The sequence below is a fragment of the Lactuca saligna genome, chromosome 3 (genome assembly GCF_052625555.1).
Source record: "Lactuca saligna cultivar CGN05327 chromosome 3, ASM5262555v1, whole genome shotgun sequence".
NCBI classification, from domain to species: domain Eukaryota; kingdom Viridiplantae; phylum Streptophyta; class Magnoliopsida; order Asterales; family Asteraceae; genus Lactuca; species Lactuca saligna.
This window is the reverse complement of record NC_136419.1, coordinates 41,274,726-41,298,913: the sequence shown is the minus strand read 5'-3', so window position 1 is coordinate 41,298,913 and position 24,188 is coordinate 41,274,726. Positions and strand designations below refer to the sequence as shown.

Here is a 24,188-nt window from a genome sequence, read left to right as displayed (position 1 = left end):
GATAAAGATAAGCCAACTGTTTCACCTCAACCAACTTATAGTACCTTTTTTTTTGAACCACCGAACTTATAGTACTGAAGGATACACTTAATTTAGGTATCTTGTATCAGGTACATGTGGGATCCAAGTCCCAAGGGTACGACAGATTTATATGATATCATAATATCATATATAGAATAAACACATGCGAAAATATCTGTAATACAGATAATTAAAAACCATAATTAAATGAAGCTGCAAAATATGATATCATAACGTAAAGTTATGACCATTATCCACGGAACAGAAAAGCATCCAACAAATTATATTAGAAATGATGAATTATGGAAAATAAATTTGATACTTGATTTGATAAAATAGGCGACGTAGCTCAGATTTTCTTTTTCCATATAATTAGACCGTATCATATCATGATTTCTTTAATTTCTTTTTATTTATTCAAGTGATTAATACTTAATCTCACTTGATAGATTCGAACTAGTGGAGATGGCCCATGGGGGCATGTTTATTAAAAAATCTATAAATATAATTAAAAGAGAAATTTTATAACATCTTAAAGAATTAGGATCATGATTGTATTTCGATCATAAAATTTTCACCGTTAGATCACTTTGTGACATCACCTACCAAAGTTTTGGTAAAAACAATTTTTTCCATCATCCTTACAATGTCCAAAGCTAACTTACGGCGTTACCTTTAATAACCGTTGAATTTTTATAATAGAGATTATATCAAATCTCATAAAATCAATAGCCTAATTATAGGATCTTTATTTACTTTTTGTAATATTTAATTGCTTATCATATTAATACTTCTAATTAATTCTAATTGATGTTATATATAGTAAACTGATTTTCATAAGTCAAATGATATTTCTGCAAAAAAAAAAAAAAAAAAAAAAAAAAAAAAATAAAAAAAAAAACAAACCTATAAGGTATGTTATCTTGTATTTCAAATTTAAATTTGAAATAGACATCCTTTTCATTTTTATATATCTTCTATACATAATACATAATTCTAAACTTTTTATTCTCCAATTTACATAAGAAATAGTTGACATTATTTCTTTGCAGAAAAATAGAGCAAATACTTCTCTAGCCTTGTCATTCACGATTAACGGTATGTACTTCTATGTCTTATTATTTTCTGTTTCACACTTCCAGTTCCTGTTTTCAAATCACTATATACTTTCATTAACTCAAACTTCAATATTCACATTAATCTAATTAATTATTTCAATAAACGTGTTTCCAATAAAACCATTTACCTTGATTTTATTCGTTCTCCTCCTACTATTTAATGTCTCTATCTATGTTGTTATTGTTTTTGTTTAAATTAAAACTTCTGAATTAAAAATAGTTTCAATTTCACACACTTTTGTCTTTATGGAAAATCGATAATGCAACACTCAGTACTATTGAAGCAAAAGGAAAATTTGGAAAACAATTTTTTATCCCTTCATAGTCGGATACTTTAATTTTATACAAATGAACATAATACCAAATGTACTTCTGAACCATAAATACATTTTTATTTTGTTCTTATATTTGTATTGTTGTTCTAAATTATTGACTATTATTAATTTGACATATATTGCACATAAAAAAGAATAGCAATGTACTTCTGAATCACAAATATGATTTTATTCTATTTTTTATTTGTATTTTTCTTCTAAATTATTGACTAACGACAATTTTTTATATTTGTATTGTTGTTCTAAATTATTGATTGTTATCAATTTGACATGTTTGTCCCTACAAAAGAATATTAGCGTACTTCTGAATCACAAATACAATGTTATTCTGTTTTTTTTATTTGTATTGGTCTTCTAAATTATTGATTGCTGCCAATTTGACAAATTTTCTATTTACTTCAACTTATTTTTTTTTTTTTTTTTCAGTTTTTGATTTTGTTAAATATGTGCAGATGTTCGTTTCCATTTAGTGACTACTACTTTTTTTTTTTCTTTCTAATCAACACCTCACATTTGACAATTTAATGTGACAAATAATATTGTTTTCCATAATTTTATAATCGATTGGATTTCATGGAATAAAATGATGTCATAAGATGGAATATAAAATTTTGTATTTTAATAGAACCTGATGAATAAAAGAAAAAGAATAGGAGACTAATGGAACTGTCATCTAAAATTGTAGTTGATGAATACATTATATAAGAGATGGATCTTTTTTTTTCTATGTATTGTATTATTAATATATTTTTTTAAAAATATATTTCCCCCATTTATTAGTAGTTGATGAAAATAATTTCTTCATACCCCCTGATTTCCGAGTTACTCAAAACCTTACCGATTTACCTTTAGCATCCCCGTCTCATAACATCATACACCCGAATGTGCAATCCATATTTATTTCGTCAAAGTTGCCACTTTCACAAATAATCGGTCAAGGCAAATTATTCTTAATTTCTTTTATATTATATTTACCTCCACATCTTAAATCATATAACATCATTTTAATTTCCCAATATACTAAATGTTATCATTAATTTTTATTACATATATGTCTATAATTTTTAATTTGTATAAGTTATTTTTTCCTTTAATATCCTATTTAACGAGGCTTCAGGTTGGTTGTCCAACTAATGATTGGATGAGACAAAAACATTTGCTGAATGGATTCATAAAATTGGTGAATGTAATATTGGCGGTCCTAATGATGGTGAAGCTGAAGTTGAATTTCTAAAAGACGTTATCATTTGCTTTACAAGTGACCATATTCATTCAATTGTATCTACCATTTATCTTTCTTTTTGAAAACCATCTTGATGATCCATCATATTTTCAAGATAAAGCTATTTTGGTCCGCATAAATGAAGAGGTTGATGCTACCAATGAGTACATCTTAGGATTGATGAAAGATGAAGGGAAAATTTATTTGAGTTCAGATTTGGTATGTAAGGGAAAACTTATTTGAGTTCAGATCCTAACCATAAACTTACACTAAAAACAAGTGTTCCGGTCATGTTGCTTCGTAATATCGACCAAACCAAAAGGTTTATGCAATGGTACAAGGTTACAAATTGTTAGGCTTAGAAAATATGTCATTGAAGCATGAATTGTAGCTGGTAGATTGTTCAATGAGACTACTTATATATCTCGAATGAAGTTAACTCCGTCTAATAAAAGAATCCCCTTCCATTTGCAGCGGAGGTAATTCCCCGTAGATGTTTGTTTTGCTATGACTATTAACAAGAGTCAAGGACATTCATTATCAACTGTTGGACAGTACTCACATGTGACGAGACAGATTGCTCAACCAATAAAACATAAAGTGTTGTCTACAAAGAGGCCCTTCAACGATTATAGATATTCAGACATTTCATTTTATTTTTAAGCTTTTCAATATAATCAATAACAAGAAGTGTTTCTGTTACTTTATCATTTTTTTAATTATCGTGTTGGTTTTTTTTTTATGATTTTATATGTATTTTTTATACGTTCCTCGGGTTTTACACCGGTCATAATCTAGTTGTAGATGCTAGATTAGTAGGTTTTTTTTGGTATATAGATGCATGAACCAATTAAAATCACTATTAAAAGCATTTAAAGTTTGTTGAAGGTATTACAGAGCCTACAATATCTCAACCACTAGGAAAGTCAAATCAATTACAAATCAATTTGTTGTTTATATCCTAATTTATAGCTGGTGTATCCCTTCTTAATACATTATTCTCTTTCCCTTTATCCTATGTAATATTGTATTATTAATACATGTACATTGTTGTTGACAATGCTAAGCTTTTTCCATTCATTTATTTGTATCATTTATGTGGTATAAGAGCTTTTCGTGCTCATGTAATGTCGTACAGTTTATTTCCCGTTCAAAGAATTGCCGCCTTATTCCTTTTAAATCAGAAATCTCAAAACCCTAAAAGTGGCGACCGCCATCACACATGTCACTGGTACAACGCACTTTCCAATCAAGCTTAATGCCGATAATTTCCTAGTTTGGCGAAAATAGATTCTATTAAGTCTCATCAGATTGGATCTTCATCATTTTATTCTTGGTACCCACAAACCTCCATTGAAGGAGATCCAACCTGGTAAGCCTAACCTAGCGTATGGCTCATGGTTTAGACAAGATCACGTAATCCTAAGTGCACTACTTGGAAGTTGCGTAGATGCTATTCAGCCACTTATTTCATCAGCAGAAACATTTACTAAAGCCTAGCAGCAACTTAATTCAATCTACACTAGTTTTTCATGATATAGAATCATCTCCCTCAAGTCTAAACTTGCAAAACAACCCAAAAGGAGCAATGTCAATTGTTGAATTCCTCCACGGCAAGATATCCATAGTAGACGATGGCTCTTATCCAGAGTCCCATTGAAGAAGAAGACCTACTCATTTACATTCTCAGCCAGTTAGGAGAAGTGTACGGTACCATCATTACTGACTTAAAAGAATGAGAAAGACTTGTCACTTATCCGAAATTGTTCGACAAATTAATAGATTTTGAAAGGCTCCTTAATGAGACGACACTAACCTCTCCACCCATTATCTATAACACCCTTTTCCTGATACATATTCTAAATTTAAATAATAGTATGTTTTTGCACTGGGACTCGGAGAGTTGGAGGCCCAACTCATCGAGTAGACTAGACTTTAGACATGAGTTTTAAGTAACCTACTCGACGAGTCGGGAGCCCGACTCGGCAAGTACGTCTGTCTAGATGAAATCCTAATATTTAGGGTTTGCACCCTATTTAAATGCCTTATCTCTTCCCATTTCAGCCTCCATCAATCTCTCTCAATCCTGAACATTTTTGTGTGTTTTTGGTTGTTTGAAGCTTGAAGAAAGAAGTGGAAGCTTGGAGGTTCCAGAGGAAGCAAGTAGATCTAGAGGTTTTACTTAATTACTAGCTCATCCAAGGTAAAAAGTTTCAACCTTGAATTTCCATGTGTTATATCCTCCTCAGGACTCGAATCTTGTTATTTTAGGGGCATTTCTATGTTACCTTCGGTTTTAGAACGTAATAGAGAGTGATGACTTCAGATCTTGAACCGAATAGGTTTCTCATGGCATAAAGGTGCCAAATTTATTTCCATAAGAGCCCCATGCATCTTATAGACTCCATTTTTGGACCTTTTAGGTTTGAAGACCCATGCATGGACATAAAGCTCATGGATTTACTTGTAATATGGTCCTTAGGAGGTCAGATCTATGTTCTGGATGCATTAAGCTCGATTGAAATCAACTGAATGGACATGGACTTTGGGGGATTCGACGAGTCGTTCATGGGACTCAGTGAGTCAGAGTATGGTTCAGAAACGTTTTTGGCTTCGGATCAATCTGGTTGGGTCTAGAAGAGGACTCAACAAGATGGATTGGAATAGAGGCTTGCAGATCAAAGAACTCGACGAGTTCAAGGACGAACTCAGCGAGTTCAAGGCAATGTCCCAACCATATGAAGACGAACTCGATGAGTTCAAGAAGAACTCGGCGAGTCAAGGACTAAACAATTTAACCCTGATAAAGATGAACTCGATGAGTTCAAGGACAAACTCAACGAGTCGGTTGTAGAAGGTCCCAAATTTATTAAAGGAAAACTCGGCGAGTTCTTGTAAGACTCAGAGAGTAGGGTCGAAGTTTTAATGTTCTCAGGATTATGGAACTCGACGAGTTGTGGGATCAACTCGGCGAGTTGTGATAAATAGATGTTAACTTTGACCCAGAGTTGACCTAAGCCAAGGTGTTGACCTTGACTTAGGCTTTGACCTGAGTAACCCTTGTAAGCATTAAGAGTATGTAATTGTAAATTAAGTAAGGTTGTTATGTGTAGGAGTTGATCTCGGCAGCGAGGACAGTTCAGACACTTCACGACACTGAGGTGACTTACCTTCCAGTAGAGGTGGGTCTAAGGCACCAAGGCCTGCCCACTAGTAAGATTCATAGTAGAGATAATGGTCTTTGTGATATTTATCTGGTTTGTTGATATATGTTACGATTACATGTTAGCATGATACGATGTTAGGTGAAGTAGGCAATAGGGGAATAGTCCCCGAGTTACAGTTTAAAGGTCCACAGGGTAGGTCGGGAACCCCAAATATGTCTGACAATATGTTTATGATATATTAATATATGGTAGTAGTAGTGGGTGAAATAGTCCACATAGCCGATTGGGATAAACCGGAGGGCAGGTCGGCACCCCAGATTTACCAGGCAAGGTAGGTCGGCGCCCCAGAATGGCCGGACAGGGTAGGTCGGGAACCCTAGAATTGCTCGAAAGTATGTATGTTATGTGGTATGTGGTATGGTGGGGGAACTCACTAAGATTCATGCTTACAATTTTCAATTTTGTTTCAGGTACCTCTTTAGCGAAATGGAAGGAGCCGGCGCGGTAGCTGCACATCACCCATACACATATGATTTCCGCACTTTGAGATCCATGGGATTATACTATGACATTATTACTATTTTATGTTATGGTTTTTAGACACACGACTAAGTTTTTATGAAATGATATGAATTGTTGATGTGTTTCAGTAAATTGTTTTATAAATTACTTAATTAAAAACAAAATTTTTGGTCCTAAAAATTGGGATGTTACAAGTTGGTATCAGAGCTTTGGTTTGAGGGATTTGGACACACCCTCGGGGGTGTCTGGACTCAAATCGAGGGTTTGAAAGATATTTTTTATAAAATGGTTTTTCTAAGAGTTAAAGTAAAAAGTTTTGAGAAAGAACAAGGTGGGTGATGTGTGCGATCGACCGATCTCAAGTAAGTTTTCCCCAAGATACCCATACATTTATGTTATGTTATGATATGATTATGAGAACTGCATGCTATAGTAGGGCTAAGGATCTAGGAATGATGCCTTACATGCCTATCGTATCTGTATGAGAACTGCTTGCTAGTTTAGGTCTAAGGATCTAGGGGATGCCTTATGTGCCTGCTATATGTGCTTATTGTGTTATGTGCTAGAGTTGATTAGTCAGTAATATAACCGCATGAATATGATATGCTTTGTATGGGTACTCAATGCTCGAAGGTTGCTGCTTTGTGCTTTTAGGAGTGCTGGTTATCTTTAGCTAACTAGTAAACAGATACGTTAAGTTACATATTGCAATCACTAAATAATTTCAGAAGGTTAGGTCTAGCCCTATTCAGACGGGGACACATCCACTCTCCTTCAACAACTTCAGGGAATGTGGTGCACCAGACTTCCACGGAGTGAAGGACCCCATTGTTGCCAAGAGATGGATTGCAGACATGGAGTCTGCTCAGTTCACTAGCTTCTGCCCTAAGGTGTCAAAGGTTCGGTATGCTGCTAGATGTTTGAGGGACATGGTTAGAGATTGGTGGGAGTCAGTAGGTGATTCTTTGGGAGCCTCGGTTATTGAGTCTATGACTTGGTCTGACTTTGTAACCAGGTTTAGGGCTGAGTTTACATCGACTGTTTAGCTTCAACAAATGGCCAAGGAGTTTCTTGACATGAGACAGACTACGGAGACAGTGACGGAGATTACCGCCAAGTTTCGAGAGAGGGCCTTATTGGTGCCTCAATATGCAGGGGATGAGGTGATGCGGAAGAACCGCTATCATGATATGTTGAGAGCTGATATCCAGGAGCATGTCAGCTACACCGCGTGCCCGACCCTGGATTCCATGATTGACATGGAAAAGGAGAGGGAGATTGATTTGGAGCACCTTAGGAAGAGGAAGGAAGAGATGGAGTAGGTTATTGGGGTTTCGGGGAAGAAACCTAAGGGATCTGACACTAGGTTGAAGGGCCAGCCGGACCAGAGCCGCTATAGGAAATACAAAAGGGTGCATGAGGGAGCTTGTAGATTGGGATTATCGGGATGCTAAAAAATGAAACAAGATTAGGCATTTCAGCAGGGATTATACCGCCCCTATCCCTGCTATTTAGACATCAGAGTTGTTGTGTTTCCACTGCAACCATCGAGGCTATAAAAAGGTCAATTGCTCGAGGTTGACAACAGTGGCAACAGCACCAACGGTTGCATCGGCTCCAACGACTCAGTGGATCACGGATAGCCGTCAGGTCAAGTCAGAGGCTCCAGTGGTGAGGGTTCGAGCCTTCCAGTTGACTACCGAGGAGCCACACGCCGCACCCGATGTGGTGACAGGTATGATTTCTTCTCCCTGGATTTTATTATATGTTGATTATGATACTTATATACCATGTCATGTGTTTTGTTTAAGATCGTTCCATGTGAGCGGTATTCCAGTTCAGGTGTTGTTCGATTAGGGTGCTACCCGATCATTTGTCTCTCTTACACTAAACAATAGGTTCCCTGAGTCTTTAGGCATGTTGGATTGCCTTCTAGAGGTTGAGATTGCTAATGACCGATTAGTTCGAGTATCAAAGGTTTTCAGAGATTATGTTCTGAGGCTATATGAGGAGCGCTACCTGGTAGACTTGGTTTCTATTCCATTGCAGGGGAACACAGTTATTATAGGCATGGATTGGTTGAGCCCGAATAGGGCAGTGATCGACTACGCTCAACAGTTGGTTCGGGTCAGGACCCCAAGTGGGGGAGAGGTGGTAATTCAGGGAGAGAGGCCACAACGTATGCCAACTTTATGCTAAGTAGCGAGGGCTAGGCGCTACCTTCAGCAGGGTTGCACCAAATATGTCGCCTATGTCACAGGTACCTGAGAGTAGGGTAAGGAGACCATGAGTGATGTGCCAGTGGTGTGAGAGTACCCGGATGTGATTCAAAAGGATTTTCCTGGGATACCTCCGGAGAGGCAGGTTGAGTTTAGGATCGACCTAGTCCCAGGTGCGGCTCCGATAGCCAGAGCACCGTATCGGTTGGCTCCTCCCGAGAAGCAGGAGTTATCTACACAACTGCAGGAGCTGTTAAACAAGGGATTCATCAGACCAAGCAGTTCGTCCTAGGGAGCCCCGAATCTGTTTATAAAGAAGAAGTACGGGTTGCATCGGATGTGTATAGATTACCGGGAGCTGAATAAGGTAATGGTGAAGAACCGTTACACACTCCCGAGGATTGATGATCTTTTCGAACAGCTATAGGGGGAATCTTGGTTTTCCAAGATAGATCTACGTTTAAGCAACCATCAGATGAGGTTCAGAGATGAGGATGTACGTAAGACTGCATTCTAGACTCGCTATGGCGACTACGATTTCGTGGTGATGCCCTTCAGGCTCACCAATGCTCCTGCCGCGTTCATGGACCTCATGAACCGCGTATGCAGACCGATGTTGGATCGGTCCATGATAGTTTTTCATCGATGACATCTTGGTTTATTCTAAGACGCAGGAGTAGCACGAGGAGCACTTGCGTGAGGTGTTGGATACCTTGAGGAGGGAGAGCTTGTATGCCAAGTTCTCCAAGTGCGAGTTCTGGTTGTGTGAGGTGCAGTTTCTTGGGCACCTTGTCAATCAGAATGAGATTTTGGTTACCTCGGCCAAATTAGAGGCCATGATGAGATGGGTGATTCCGAAGTTTCCATCTGAGATTCGGAGTTTCCTGGGATTGGCAGGATATTACTGGAGATTCATCCAGGATTTCTCCAAGATAGCCGCACCCTTGACTCGGATGACGAAGAAAGTATTTGTATTTCGCTGGGGGCCTGAGTAGCAGGCAACATTTGAGACTTAGAGATAGAGATTATGCGAGGCACCAATTCTAGCCCTGCTAAAGGGCGTAGATGATTTTGTGGTATACCACGATGCGTCCGTCTCAGGGTTGGGCGCGATATTGATGCATATAGGGCACGCTATCACTTATGCTTCGAGGCAGCTAAACCCTCACGAGGCGGACTACCCAACGCATGATTTGGATTTGGTGGCGGTTGTCTTCGCCCTCAAGATTTGGCGACACTACCTCTATGGGGTCCGGTGTACCATTTATAGGGACCACCAGAGTCTGAGGTACATCATGGATCAACCGAATCTGAACATGAGGCAGCTTCGGTGGTTGGATGCGGTGAAGGATTACGATTATGAGATTCTTTACCACCTGGGGAAGGCCAATGTGGTCGCTAATGCTCTTAGCTGCAAGGCTGCCCCAATCAGAGACATCTGCTTACTGATGACAGTGGTGACTCCGCTTCTAGAGCAGATCCGAGAGGCCCAACAGGAGGCTATGAAGGAGGAACATCGGAAGAGCGAGCGTATTGTGGGTCAGGTTTCCTCCTTTGACTATGATAATCGAGGATTGTTGACACTACACCGTAGGGTGTGGGTTTCATATCATGGAGGTGTGCACCAGGTTTTAATGGAGGAGGTGCATAAATCCCGATTTTCCATTCATCCCGAGGCGATGAAAATTACTTTCAAACTTCTCTTATCTACATATTCACTGATAATGGAGTTGAATACCAATTCCTCATTCCATATTTCCAACTACATGAAATATATTACTTTACAACCCCTCCCCATACACTACAATAAAATGGTGTAGCTGAAATTCGTGAGTACCATATAGTGGAAACTGGATTAGCTTTGCTACACTATGTTAACCTTCCACTCTCATTTTGTTCTCATGCATTTCAAACTGTGATATATCTCATAAACAGTTACCCACATCCATCTTAGATTTTAAATGCCCTTACACTCACCTATATAACAAACGACATACCTACTCCAAACTCAAACCCTTCGGGTGTCTCTTCTATCCATGGCTTTAAACCTATGCTAAGTCCAAATTTGACCCTTGATCCAACCATATATATTTCTGGGCTACTCTTCGTCTAAATCTGCCTACAAATGCTTTGAACCCACTTCACGATGCCTCTTCCACTCCAGACACGTTGAGTTTATTGAGACCAACTTTCCATGCAAAAATATCACTTCACCAATAGCCAAGACAATCCTCCCAAAACTCAAATCCTCAAACCAACCTACCTCTGATACTACTCATCCAAACACCTCAGATCAATTCCCACCTTCCCTTGTTCCTCCAATGCATCACATCCAAGATGATTCTCCAGTGTAACGTCCGCATTTCCTGCTAGGAATTAATAAGATGATTTAATAGTTAGGGTCAACAATTATTACCTATTTGTAGTAATAAAGGAGAATTATGTGAATATTATGTGTTATGTGTATATATTATAATATAATAAAATAGAAATAATATACGCATCAAAATATAATAACATTTAGGATGAATATCCTTGACAAAATGATCAAGTAGTCATAATGAGGATTCTGGAGATATAAGGAACACTTAATTGGACTTAGAACGAAAACGTTATGATGCGTTGAAGATTCATGTCTGATCCGATATGGCAACGTGCGTCGTCGAAACTGAATTTTTGTTAAGTTACTTTTTAGCCTAAGAGATCTAAATGAAAGTCATAGTGGTCGTTGAACCGAGAGTGTGGATACATAAAATGTCTAAATCTGGCTTCATTTGAGGAATTTCTCATTTTTCAAAGATTCAGCGTAACAATGTCCACACTGGTATCGAATTATAGATCAGTTTATTGTTAGCCAAAACAATATAAATGAGAGCTGAAGATATCATTGATAAGATTCTAATTATATAAAGACGAACGAAAACAGAGTATGTTTGTAAAAGTTATGAATTTTACACGATCATTAGCAGTGTAATCTTTTTAGACTATTAAATTTAAGATTGGTCGAGAATTAGTCGACGTGATCAAAATGAAAGTTGTAGTACTCGGAAATAACTAAATGTGGATATAAAGTATGTCAAAAAAAGAAGTTCATATGGATGATATATGAGTTTTTGAAGATAGATATTGTACCTGCGATTTCTGCCAAGTAGCCCCTATTGATTTTATGACACGTGTTCGTTGCAGAGAGGAGGAGTAGTGCCCAAGCAGGTGAGTTATTCACACCCTCCCATGCGTGTCACGTATGGATTCTTGTTTTTCTATAAATAGCTGTTTTGAGGTCAATCTTTCCACACACATCTCCAAAACTCTCTCTCCCTCCCCCTCTCATTCTCTCTCTCTCTCTCTCTCAATTTGTACTTCTTTTGGTTAGAATTTTCTTAGTACCTAGGATATTTTGACAAGTTTAGAGGTCCATAGGATCCTGGTATCTAGCAACTATCAACTCGAAGTTCCTCCAGTGCAATTTCCAGACTTGTATCTAGGGAATCCCTATCAGTTAAATTACACTGTATTTTATTTTAGTGTAATTTATATTTAACTTCTTAGTCATTGTTATGAATTTATAAATAACAACTATCATTATTTCCAAGTTATAATACTAATTGATCTACTTATGGGACATGTGTCTAGAATGGTCATGTTGGTATGGTTGTTGGATTTCAGAAAGGCTATACACTGAACTGGTCCTGCCACCCAACTATCATACCTTGCTGATGCTTATTTGATAGAACTATTGGTATTCATTGGGATGATTGATAGGTCTAGACTATTTTCAGTCACATAGAATATTAGACTAAGAATTAGGTATAATGATACTAGGTTAGGTCAAAGGAAAAGTCAGTTGCTAAAAGCAAAGTGTTGTCCGATTTTTAAGTCATCACTTTAACAAGTGAGTGCATAGTTACTTTGATCTTACACATAAATATGAAGTATTTAAGATAATTACATGCTATATGTGCATATTATATGTGTTCCTAATATCTATGCTAAAAGAACTTTTTATACATTTTTTAATTGATTTAAACTGTGTATGTGTTTTTTACCTATAAATATATTGGGTTTAGATAGGTAGATAAAAGATGATATAGACTATGAGAGATGAAAGATTAAATAGATGATGAGAGGCCTTGACTTTATAGATGATATATTCATCTATTGGAGTATAGATGACAACCACATACTATTCTAGACAGTCCAGTGGAACGCTAGGAGGCTTCCAACCTGTAGGTGTTTTTGAACTAAGTGGTCACGAGGTGGACACCATTTCCCCATGGTCTCCTTGTTGACATATATTGGCAAGGAATCCCCAAAGTATTATTGTCTATCCTGAAGATTATCCTTATGATAGGTCCCATGAATTAGATGCTTTAGTGACAGAAAGTGAGTATAACGGGAATCAGTAATCAGGTTGAATGGTTTGAAGAAAATATATAATTAAATGAATTGAATTATTATGGGTTAAAAACCATATGTGCTTACCAGACTCCCAAACTTGACACATTCATTTTCTTGTATTTCAGGTAGTGGCACGAGATCATTAGTGTGATGATCTGATGAGAGATTTACGGATTATAGGCCAGTAGAATAATAGATGTTTGTAAGGCCTGCATTATTTTCGTTTATGCTTATGTATGCATTGATGATTACATCCCAAAGTTTTTAATATAAATAAAATACATTTCTTCAAGAATGTTTTGATAATATCATTATCATGTTTTTGGGAACAAAATCCGCAATATTATTCTTCAAAAATGATACTCTGATTTTAAATAAGCATAAATAAATCGGTCTTGTTTGGCCGTGAAATTGGGATGTCACAGTTTTTATCAAAGCATTAGTTTAAGCGAACTAACAATTTGTAGGATTTCTAGACTTAAATTTAGAATGCTAAGCGATGATTGTGACATGGGTGTTTGCTATACTTTAGGTAATATACTTGAATAGAAACATGCACTAGCTTATTTTAAGAAAGATGCCTAAGTTGCCTTTATGTGCTAAATGGTTTATGTTATAGCTATGAGATGCTTTATATGCTTTAAGATGCTATTATTTGATCGGATCTATGGTCTATTTTTCGACCGGATCTGGAAATTTTATGTGTTCAAGTTTTAAAACGTTTAATGATAATATTAGAATTGGCATGTAACTTTTTAGAGTAATAAGGAGATTTTTACATCTATATTACTTAGAGTCTTCCTTATGTTAATTCTCGTCACTGTACACTAAACTTCTGCATTGGTGTATAGAACTTCATGGTGAGAATACATAGCAGATTGGGAAGTGCTAATTGAAGCAAATAGCCTAAGCCACGAGTGATTGAGCATGCGCCAGGAGGAACTCCTGCGAAGAGCAACTCACAATGGCAGAGTCCAAGCAATGATACGGGCCATGGTAGCTGAACATAGGGAAGAGATGAGACAAATAATTTGTGATAACGGAAGAGAGCCTATAGCGCCTATTGAACATCCTAAGTTTGATATAGAACAGTCAGAGGAAGGAAATTATAGTATAACTGTTAATCGAGTAGAACCTCAAGTGGTTAGAAGAAATAACCCTGAGGGATGGAATGAACGAAATGATCGACATGGATGCATGTACAAGGGCTTCATGGATGCCAAACCACCCACCCTATATGAGAACCTAACACTTATACAAGTTATGAACTGGATCCCCAAGATGGAGATAGTATTTGATAGTTGTAACTATAGTAGCAAATCAAAGACAATTTTTGTGGTCCGACAGCTGAAGATATGAGTGTTGAGCTTGTCAAATCTATTGGCAGACTCAATGGTAAGGGGATAAGAAAAAAGGATGTCATAGGAGGATTTCCTTGCATGGTTGAAAAGGGAGTATTGCTATGAAAGAGACCTCCTAGAGATCAATAATGAGTTCTAGAACTTAAAGAAGGGCAATATGAGTGTTAGTGAGTATGCTACCACTTTCAATGAGAAAATGAAGTTAGTACCCCATTTGGTCCCTACCTAACTCTCAAAGGTTGAAAATTTTGCTAACGAACTACCGAAGAACTTTGGGCCAATAGTAAAAATAGCAAGGACTTTGAAGGAGGCTATCTGGTTAGCAAGGAATGTAGAGACCCAGATTATGGACAAAAGTCTAGAGAGAGTGGAGGTAGGAGAGAAGAGAAAGTTTGAGGGATCATAGATGTCCAAAAATAAGAGCATATTTTCGAAATATAACAAGAATTTTGGAGGAAGTGGTGAAGCAAAATGGTGCGAGAAGTTCAAGAAGAAGCACTCTGGGAAATGTAGTAATGAGTTGACCTGTTACAAGTATGGAAAGACCCGTCATTACAACAACGAGTGCACTTGCAACAAAAAGGTGTGTTACAGATGTAATGAAGAAGGGCATATTGTGAAGGACTACCCAAAGAATATGGAGGCTACAAAGCCTAATGTTTCACTGCATCCAAATGTGAAGGCATTCCAGATGACTTTAGAAGTAGCAAGGGAGGAAGCATATGTCGCTTCAAGTACCTTTCTTGTAAATGGATTACTTGCCAATATATTGTTTGATTTTAGATCTAATTACTTCTATATATCGCATAAATTTGGTAGATGACTAGCATTCCCTATGGATAAAGTAGATAGTACCCTAGTAGTAAAAGTTTCTAGCGGCAAATTCATATCGGTTAGTGATTGCATAAAGAACATCGTCATCGACATGAATGTGAATAAATTCACCGAGGAATTGTTTCCAATTGAGTTAAACGGCTTCGACATGGAACTAGGAATGGATTGGCTTAGTGCGAACGACGTCGACATCAAGTGTAAAAAGAAGATTTTATTGATTGACCCACCTAGAAGAGAACCATTTATGGTGTACAAGGACAAACGCAGAGTGAATTATGGAATCATCTCCTTGATGAAAGCCAAGAAATTTCTGTGTAAAGGATGTACATCATATATAATGTCTGTGATCGATGCGAAGAAAGAGAAAAAGAAAATGCAGAGCCTTCCAATTGTGTGTAAATGTCTGAAAGTCCTTCCTAAATATCTTCCTGGATTGCCCCATGATAGAAAAGTAGAGTTTAGGATAGACTTGTTACCAGGAACCAGGCCTATAGCGAAATCACATTACCAATTAGCACCGAAGGAGATGAATGAGCTTATGATGCAACTTCAGGAGTTGTTAGAAAAGGGTTTCATTAGACCTAGTTCTTATCCATGGGGAGCTACGTGGTTATTCGTGAAGAAGAAGGATGGGAGCATGAGGATGTACATAGATTAAAGAGAGCTACACAAGGAATCAGTGAAGAACACATACCCATTGCCAAGGATTGACGACTTGTTTGATCAGCTGCAGGGTGCGAGATGTTTCCCGAAGATTGATCTTAGGTCAGGATATCATCAATTGAAAGTGAGAGAGCAGGATATAGAGAAGTCTACATCCAAAATGAGATATGGACACTATAAGTTTTTTGTTACGTTGTTTAGACTAACCAATGCTTCAACATTATTTATGGATTTCATGAATAGGGTCTGTAAACCTTTCCTAGACAAATCTGTAATATTGTTCATCGATGAAATTCTCATATATTTGAAGAAGCAGCAGGAGCATGGAAAACAATTACACGAGGTGTTAGAAAGTACTAAGGAAGGAGAAGCTATAAGTAAAGTTCTCCAAGTGTGATTTTTGGATTCGGGAAGTCCAATTCTTGGGTCATGTGGATAACCATGAAGGAATAATGGTTGATCCAACAAATATCAAATCTGTAATGAAGTAGGAATGACCAAAAACTCCCACTGAAATACATATTTTTCTGGGATTAGCTAGATATTATAAAAGGTTTATCCATGGTTTTTCTTTAATATCTTTCCATTGATAGCTTTGACCTATAAAGGAGCTACATATACATAGAGTGAGAAGCATGAAGAAGCTTTAAAAAAAATTAAAGAAGAAGTTTTGTGAAGCACCAATTCTTTCTTTACCTGATGGAGTTGAAGACTTTGTAGTTTATAGTGATGCATCCGAATTTGGGTTAGGTTATGTTCTAACCCAAAGAGATAAAGTAAATGTCTATGCATCTCGACAAATGAAATAGAACAAGACGAACTACCCCACTTATGATCTGGAGTTGGCAACTGTATTATTTGCATTAAAGATATGTGAATATTATCTTTATGGCACAAAGTGTAAGCTTTACATTGATCATAAGAGTCTCCAATATCTATTTGATCAAAAGGAATTGAATATGAGATAACGATGCTGGTTGGAACTACTCAAGCACTATGACTATAAGATACTCTACCACCCTAGTAAAGCGAACGTCGTAGAAAATGATTTAATTAGAAAGATAAACTTGAAAGGAAGAAGCAAAGGGGGTTGAGAATTGAGATTGTTTCAACAATTGTAGAGAGTATTAAGAAAGCTCAGGAGGAAGCTTTGGAAGGATATAACCGAAAAGAAGAGATTTAGGAAACACGTTGGAATTAAGTATAAACACTCAAGGATTGAAGGTATTCCAAAACAAAATTTGGGTGCCTAAGATGGGAGAAAAGAGAGATATTCTTATCGAAGAAGCTCACAAGATTATGTAATCTATTCATTCAGGCAACACCAAGATGTATAGGGATATGAAACCTTATTACTGGTGGATGACGATGAAGTTCGATGTTGCAAAGTATATGGATGACTATCTGACTTGCAAAAGAGTTAAAGCGTAACATCAAAAATTGTATGGGAGTTTGGATCCTTTACCTGTACCTATGGGTAAATGGCAAGACATCACCATGGATGTTGTAACCAAGTTGCCTAGGACGAAGAAGAGTCGCGACATGATTTGGATAATCATGGATCGATTTACAAAGAGTGCACACGTCATAGTGGCCAATGAGAGATGGTATATAGATAAGCTTGCAAATGCCTGTGTGAAGGAGATAGTAAGACTTAATGGTGTTCCTTTAACAATCGTGTCAGATCATGACAGTCGTTTCACCTCAAGATTTTGGAAGAGCTTACAAGAAGATTTGGGTACAAAGTTATGTTTGAATACAACCTACCATCCACAAACTGATGGTCAGAGTGAAAAACCAATTCAAACATTGAAAGATATGTTGAGAGAATGTACCCTATAATTTCAAGGAAACTGGGATGAATATCTACCATAGAATCAACAATAGTTACCATTCACAGATTTGATACGTATGAAAAATACTTTGTCGATGTTCTTAGGTTAGCACTCATTGAAATCTCAACCTAGTTTAGTGTGTTAGCGTATTTTCTAGTGTTTTGGTAGTAGGATTCAGATAGTTTAATGACTAAATCTTAATCTTGATTTGGATAGAAGAGGTATATTTTACTTGTTAGCTTAACTCAAGGTTAGTGTTTTGATAATATTCTCTTAACATTTCTTTTACCGTATTGTAGGCACTGCTTCTCAAGGCATACCTCAAGATTAGTGAATATTTAGTTTAATGATCATAGTGTAAACTCTTTTTCCCAAGTTTGAGTGAAATATCACTACATATGGTATTAGTAGTTTATGATAGTTTAGTTTTAGTTTGACGTAAACTCGCTTCCTCGAGTTTGTGTGTACGATTGCTACTTAATTAGATTAGTAGTAGTTTATGATAGTTATAGTTTGAAAAATTTATGATGACTTCCTATAATCGAGACATGACTGTTGATCCCGAAAATCCATGACGTTTCATTGGACGTCATTGTGCTCAAAAGTTACATCTGCGTCTACATGCTATCTGGTTGTAGCTAGTAACCACAGGTAGGAATGTCAAACTCGTATATATCTTTACATATCTCTTTCGCTCACTTAAGAATTAACGATTATAGGCAGGGCGCTAGCTGAAAATCTATCAATGTGTTGATGAATTGTGTCTGATGTGACTCTTGTCGAGGGGGCTTCTCGTGGTCGGCCGTGCTATTATTCGCGCTGCATTTATACAGTTTTACTTATTATATATATTATTTATGTGGTGCACGCGACGCACTGTGCGAGAGCGCTCAAGACGATAATAATAAACTTTGAAATTATGTAACTCTCACATACGAACTGCATTTCCTACGAATTTTATATATTCTTGTAGATCTCATTGATCTCTACAACTTCACTTTTGGTCGTTTTGTCTAGTTTTGACTTTCGTTTTTCAAATAGTTTTTATTATTGTTAAAAATCATATCTCCCTCATGATTTCCATTTTAAGCAATCTTCGCTCTATAATTCCCACTTTAAATAGTACTATGTTTGCCTAGTTGGCGACTTTTCCCAAAAGTCGATTAATTTTCTTGTAGTTTTCGTCGTTTTAATTTTCTAAGTATGGAAGATATTATTTACTATAAATGTCATATCTCGTTCATACCGTGTCAGATTCTTGCGAAATTTATATTTTTGGAAGTCGAATATAAATAAGTTAACCTGCTTGCAAATCGACATGATTTTTTGCGCACTTATTTTTGAGCCTATTGTTGGACGTTAATAAGAGTGACGGTTGAAATTTATGGCGTTTATAAGATTGTATTATCATGTTTTGATGTTGACTATTGATGGTGGTTCGGGGCGTATTTCCTGGGTTGTCACATCCTCTCCTTGTTAAAGGAAATTTCTTCCCTGAAATTCAACTCATAGTGCTTGACACGAGGGCACTTGGTTGGATTTTTAGCTTTTGGAAATTATTCTTAAAACGTAGTTTCAGAAAAATATTCTCTCTTCTTATGATTTAGTTTTTCAATGAGGTTGGGATTCATTTAGAGTTATGTCGGGTATTTTTTTGTTAGTGAGGGGTTGTGAAGTAGTTGGAAGTGTACTTCTACTTCTATTTTGTTTTACAATAAGAGGAAATCCATTCATACTTTGTTTTATACAAAGAGGAAACGTAATGTTTTCTACTGATCAATTATGCTAAGGTTCCATTGAACCTCTAATTTTTCATTTTTCAATTTCGTCTTTTATATTTTAGAATCAACTGATTGAATGAAATCGATTCATCGACACTTTCAATTGAGAACTGTTCTTCTCCAAATTCAATCAGCTCCATCTTGAATCGCACACTAGGGATTGAAATTCCTCAAGAAAGAAAACAAACAACGAACCAAATGAAAATGATTCCATATACAGAATCGATTCAGATAACTAAAAATAATTGTACGAGCGGTAATCACAAAATCAATCGATCAAGTAACTATAACCCTAGAATCGACCATGAAAGACAAGATTGATTAAGTGAAAAGATGGTGAAGGACAAATAATCGTATCGAACATAATGTTCTGATACCAATTTGTTACAAATCTATAAGAATAAGAAGAAAATATAAAGAATGATTTGCTAAATCTTATTCCCATAAAAGAAGAGAAATAATGCTCTGATACCAAATGGTTCACCTAAGTGTCATTCCCAAATTAGGAACTCACCCTTATTAATAGCAACAACAACACCAACAAGAATTTGACAAAACTACATTTATTAGTTAAAGCCACGTGACTAACAATATCTTTATTTAGTTAGAGTTTAATATGATATTTTTATTCTTAATTTATCAATTTTACTCTACTTATTTTGTATATTTGATAAACTTAATATTTTTGAATGAATAAATCCGGTTTTCTAACCAACCAAAGATGATTGTCTTGATCATTATATTCCTTATTTATTGTATTTCATCATATCAAACAACAAACCTTCATAATGTTTTTTATTTATTTATTGTATTAAAACTTAGTTCCTTATAATATATTTTTATTTATTGTATTACAACTTAGTTTTATGTTTTCTGTAACATCGTATTTTCTATTAAAATAGTGTATTTTGAAAAAAAATATATTTAGTTTTTTAGAACAACGAATATATGTATTATATTAAGATTCACAAGTAGCTAGCATGACAATTTTAAGAAAAAACAAACTATTATATGTTATATGATACAATAACAGGGGAGATTACATAGGGTACAAACACCAATAAATCCATTTCAAATGAGAAAAAATTGAAATGTTTAAGCCAACTCCCTATACGTAGTTAAGTCATTCAAAAGCCGCAGTATATATGAACATGGTGCATTTGAACATATATACAACTTCAACTATCATACTATCTTTGAACTGAAGACAAAAGCACTACTACAAAACCGTGCATCCAAAATCTTCAGAGGATGACAATTCTTTGGCTTCAAAGTAACTATGAATATATGCATAACTGGGTAGTGAGATGGGCGAAAGCGTCTTCATGACAAGGAATCGTAAGTCCTCCCATTGGATGGTTGAACCCGAACTCCTCCTCTGACCTACGTAACAGATCTTGGAACAATGGTTGATCCAAGAACGATAAAGGAACCAAAAACCGTTTCCTTTGAATTTCTCCAACGTAAACAGCCAAATATCCTTTGGGAGCATCTCGCTGATTCTTGTTGTTCAGTTTAATAAGTTGTTTCGCGTTTGCAACTAATGACTGCAACCTGAAAACACCCATATTTCTAAAATAATCTTTTTATAGAATGATTTGATTGATAGAAGCGGGAATTAGATTGAAGCTGTTGTGATGTGATGATGGTTTCAGGTTTAACGTATATATAATGTATATACTTGCAACTTGCAACTAACAACCCAAATGAGAAATATTTTAATTTTTAGGGGGTTTACTTTTCTTCTTGAAGGGGCCTACAAAATGTGAAGTCTCACATGGCTTTGCTCAGTTTAGCACACTATAACAAGAGACTTTTTCTAACCCATTGATCAGTCAATATACGGGAACTTGGCCTAGTTGTTTCTCTGAGGTCATGATCATTAGGAGTCAGGGACCAAACTTTAATGTTTCAATTAGCATCTTTTTCCGAATTACGATACATGAGCCATCCAACTTGGAATGATGATAAATAGAGCCGACTGCTTCATTCTCAACGGAGTTATAGTAGTGATGGATACCGTTAAGGTGTTTTGTACTTTTGTAGAGTATCAGGTACATGTGGGATCCAAGTCCCGAGGGTACGACAATATATAGAATAAAAATTGGATAGCAATCATCAGAAGAACACATGCAAAAATATCTTCAATACAGATTAAAATTAAAATCCATAATAAAATGAAGTTGGAAAATATATATGACATTATCCAAAAGATGGCTGCAGTTGAGATTCTTGATTTTTGGTTCCGCGAAAGTTATGGCCTTATCGACGGAACAGAAAAGTATACAACAAATTATATTTGACATATAAATTACTGGAAAATGAATTTGATACTAAAATTTATAAAATAGATAAGAAAGCTCAGATTTTTTTTAACGTATATACATTTAGACCGGATCATATGATGATTTTGATTTCTTTATATTAATTAAGTTTATTAAGACGCAATCTCACTTGATTTGAACAAGTTTATTCATCATATGTTTTTGATGAAACAAATTAATAGAAAATGTTGGTATGTTTGAGATATCTACAAACAAAATAATTATATAAGGTCAAGACCTATTTATTAAAACAAATAATAAATAATTATGTAATAATAACTACAATAGTAAACATGGACCAAAAGTGTAATTTCCTAATTTATGTTTTTGCACAGACCAAAAGTGTAATTTTCTAACTCATATTGATATTGACTTTTGTTCAAATTGAAGACTTAATGATGGTAATGATGCTAGGATATGATAATAACTTTTAGAAGATCCCGTCTCGTAGGTAGTGGAATCTTTGTTATGATACCCATTTCATATCTCATAATTTTCTAAACAACTAAACTTTTAGAAAAATTTTGGGCCCGTTTGTCATCCGTACAACTTTTAAAACTCTAAAACATTATATATTAACACTATAAAGGGTTTTAAATGTGTATGTTTAAACTACCCAACGAGAGGTGTTTCAGTTAGCCCATTTAGATTGCACAATTGGAAGGGTTTACTGTTGGGATATGCACAACCTTACAAATTTATTTTGGTAGCCCTTAAAAAATGTTTTACAACCATACTAAGTCATTATACTAACTGTACAAAGACTACATTGAAGAGACTTTTGTGTATAATTAACCTATGAAGAATGTAAGTCTTATACTTGTTTGTATGAATTCTTACATGACAAAAAAGAGAAAATGTTATTATAGTCCATTCAACTATCGTCATTTTTCCTATCTGGTCATTAAAGTTATTTTTTTTTTCCTCAATAGGTCATTAAACTTTCAACTTACATGTCTATTAAATTATTTTCGTTAGTTTTTAACAGATCTTTCGTGGTTGGTCCCATACCAGTATAGTTCATCACCGACGTCACCACCGTTCAATTCTGGCAATCACCACCCTTCACCTTGGGCAACCCCGTCAACTATTCTACTAAACCTTTCTTTTACACCCACTTTGTATACATCATATTTCTCTGTCTATATATAGAACCTCATTCTTCGTCCTGCTTCTCTCTCCTACAAGAACACTAATTACAATGGATGGAAGTTCCATTGATGATCAAAGCACAACTACATAAACAACTTCAACAGTTGCAATACCGATGACTAAGCCTCCAGTGATTGCCAGTGGGGGCAGCATGGTTCTTGACACCGATGAAGCGGGGTTGGAAGCTAGTTTCTTGAATTCTCATTCAAAAGTTGAGATCGTCGATATGTTGAGGAAACACACATACAACGATGAGCTAGAACAAAGTAAGAAAAGCCGCAGCTTAAACAAAACCCCTATTACAAACGGGTTTAGATTAGGTGACAACTTGGTCAACGCTTGGGAACAACTTTTTAAGAAGAGATTCACCCCCAGAGACGTTGGAAAACTGAACCAGCTAGTGATACCAAAGCAGCATGCAGAGAAGCACTTCACGTTGCAAATCGGAAGCACTTCTAAAGGAGTTCTTTTACATTTCGAAGACACCGGGATGAAAGTATGGAGATTTCGTGATTTCATTACTCATACTTGAATAGTAGCTAGAGCTATGTTTTAACCAAAGTTTGGAGCCAATTCGTGAAGGAAAAGAACTTAAAAGTTGGTGACATTGTGAGCTTTCAGAGATCCACAGGTTCAGACAAGCAACTTTACATCAAATGGAAGACAAAAAAAACGGGTCGGGTAGCTCCAATCTTAAAGAACAAGCAACTTTACAACATGTTCAAGAATGGTAGTGGTGCAGGTGACGAACGATGCTAGTAAAGGGCCTACTACAAAAGAAATTGAAATCATAGGGACCATTCTTGTAAATTATAATAACTGGTTAACAAAACATCTGTTAAAAACTAACGAAAATGACTTAATAGACATGTAAGTTGTAAGTTTAATGACCTATTGAGCAAAAAAAACACTTTGGTGATTAAATAAGATAAATGACGATAGTTGAATGAGCTATAGTGACATTTACCTAATAAAAAAACACTTTTATGATGAAAGAGGGATATAATTGATTATGTTTCAATGATTTTGAGAGTATTAATTATGTTGGTTCATATATCCACATCAACGTAAGTTCACTTAACACATATCCCCAACTACAATATTGTAATTTGAACATCTTAAAACTTTTACATTTTTATGTGGCTAATCCAGGTGAAATACTAGATGTGATATGCATTGCATTCATGAAATGAGTACAAAGAGTACAATTTCAATAAGGACAGCTACACTTGTTAC

The 24,188-nt window shown here is 35.9% G+C and overlaps 1 protein-coding gene and 1 pseudogene across 1 annotated transcript; one reads left to right on the top strand and one right to left on the bottom strand.

The window, feature by feature from the left end:
- Positions 1 to 20,463: 20,463 nt before the first annotated feature.
- On the bottom strand, positions 20,464 to 21,114 carry LOC145033601 (auxin-responsive protein SAUR22-like). The gene has a single exon (XM_078982185.1). The coding sequence runs from the start codon at positions 21,042 to 21,044 to the stop codon at positions 20,754 to 20,756; it is 291 nt and encodes a 96-aa protein (XP_078838311.1). The 5' UTR covers positions 21,045 to 21,114; the 3' UTR covers positions 20,464 to 20,753.
- Positions 21,115 to 23,067: 1,953 nt separating this feature from the next.
- Positions 23,068 to 23,686, top strand: LOC145035411 (AP2/ERF and B3 domain-containing transcription factor RAV1 pseudogene; annotated as a pseudogene).
- Positions 23,687 to 24,188: the final 502 nt, after the last annotated feature.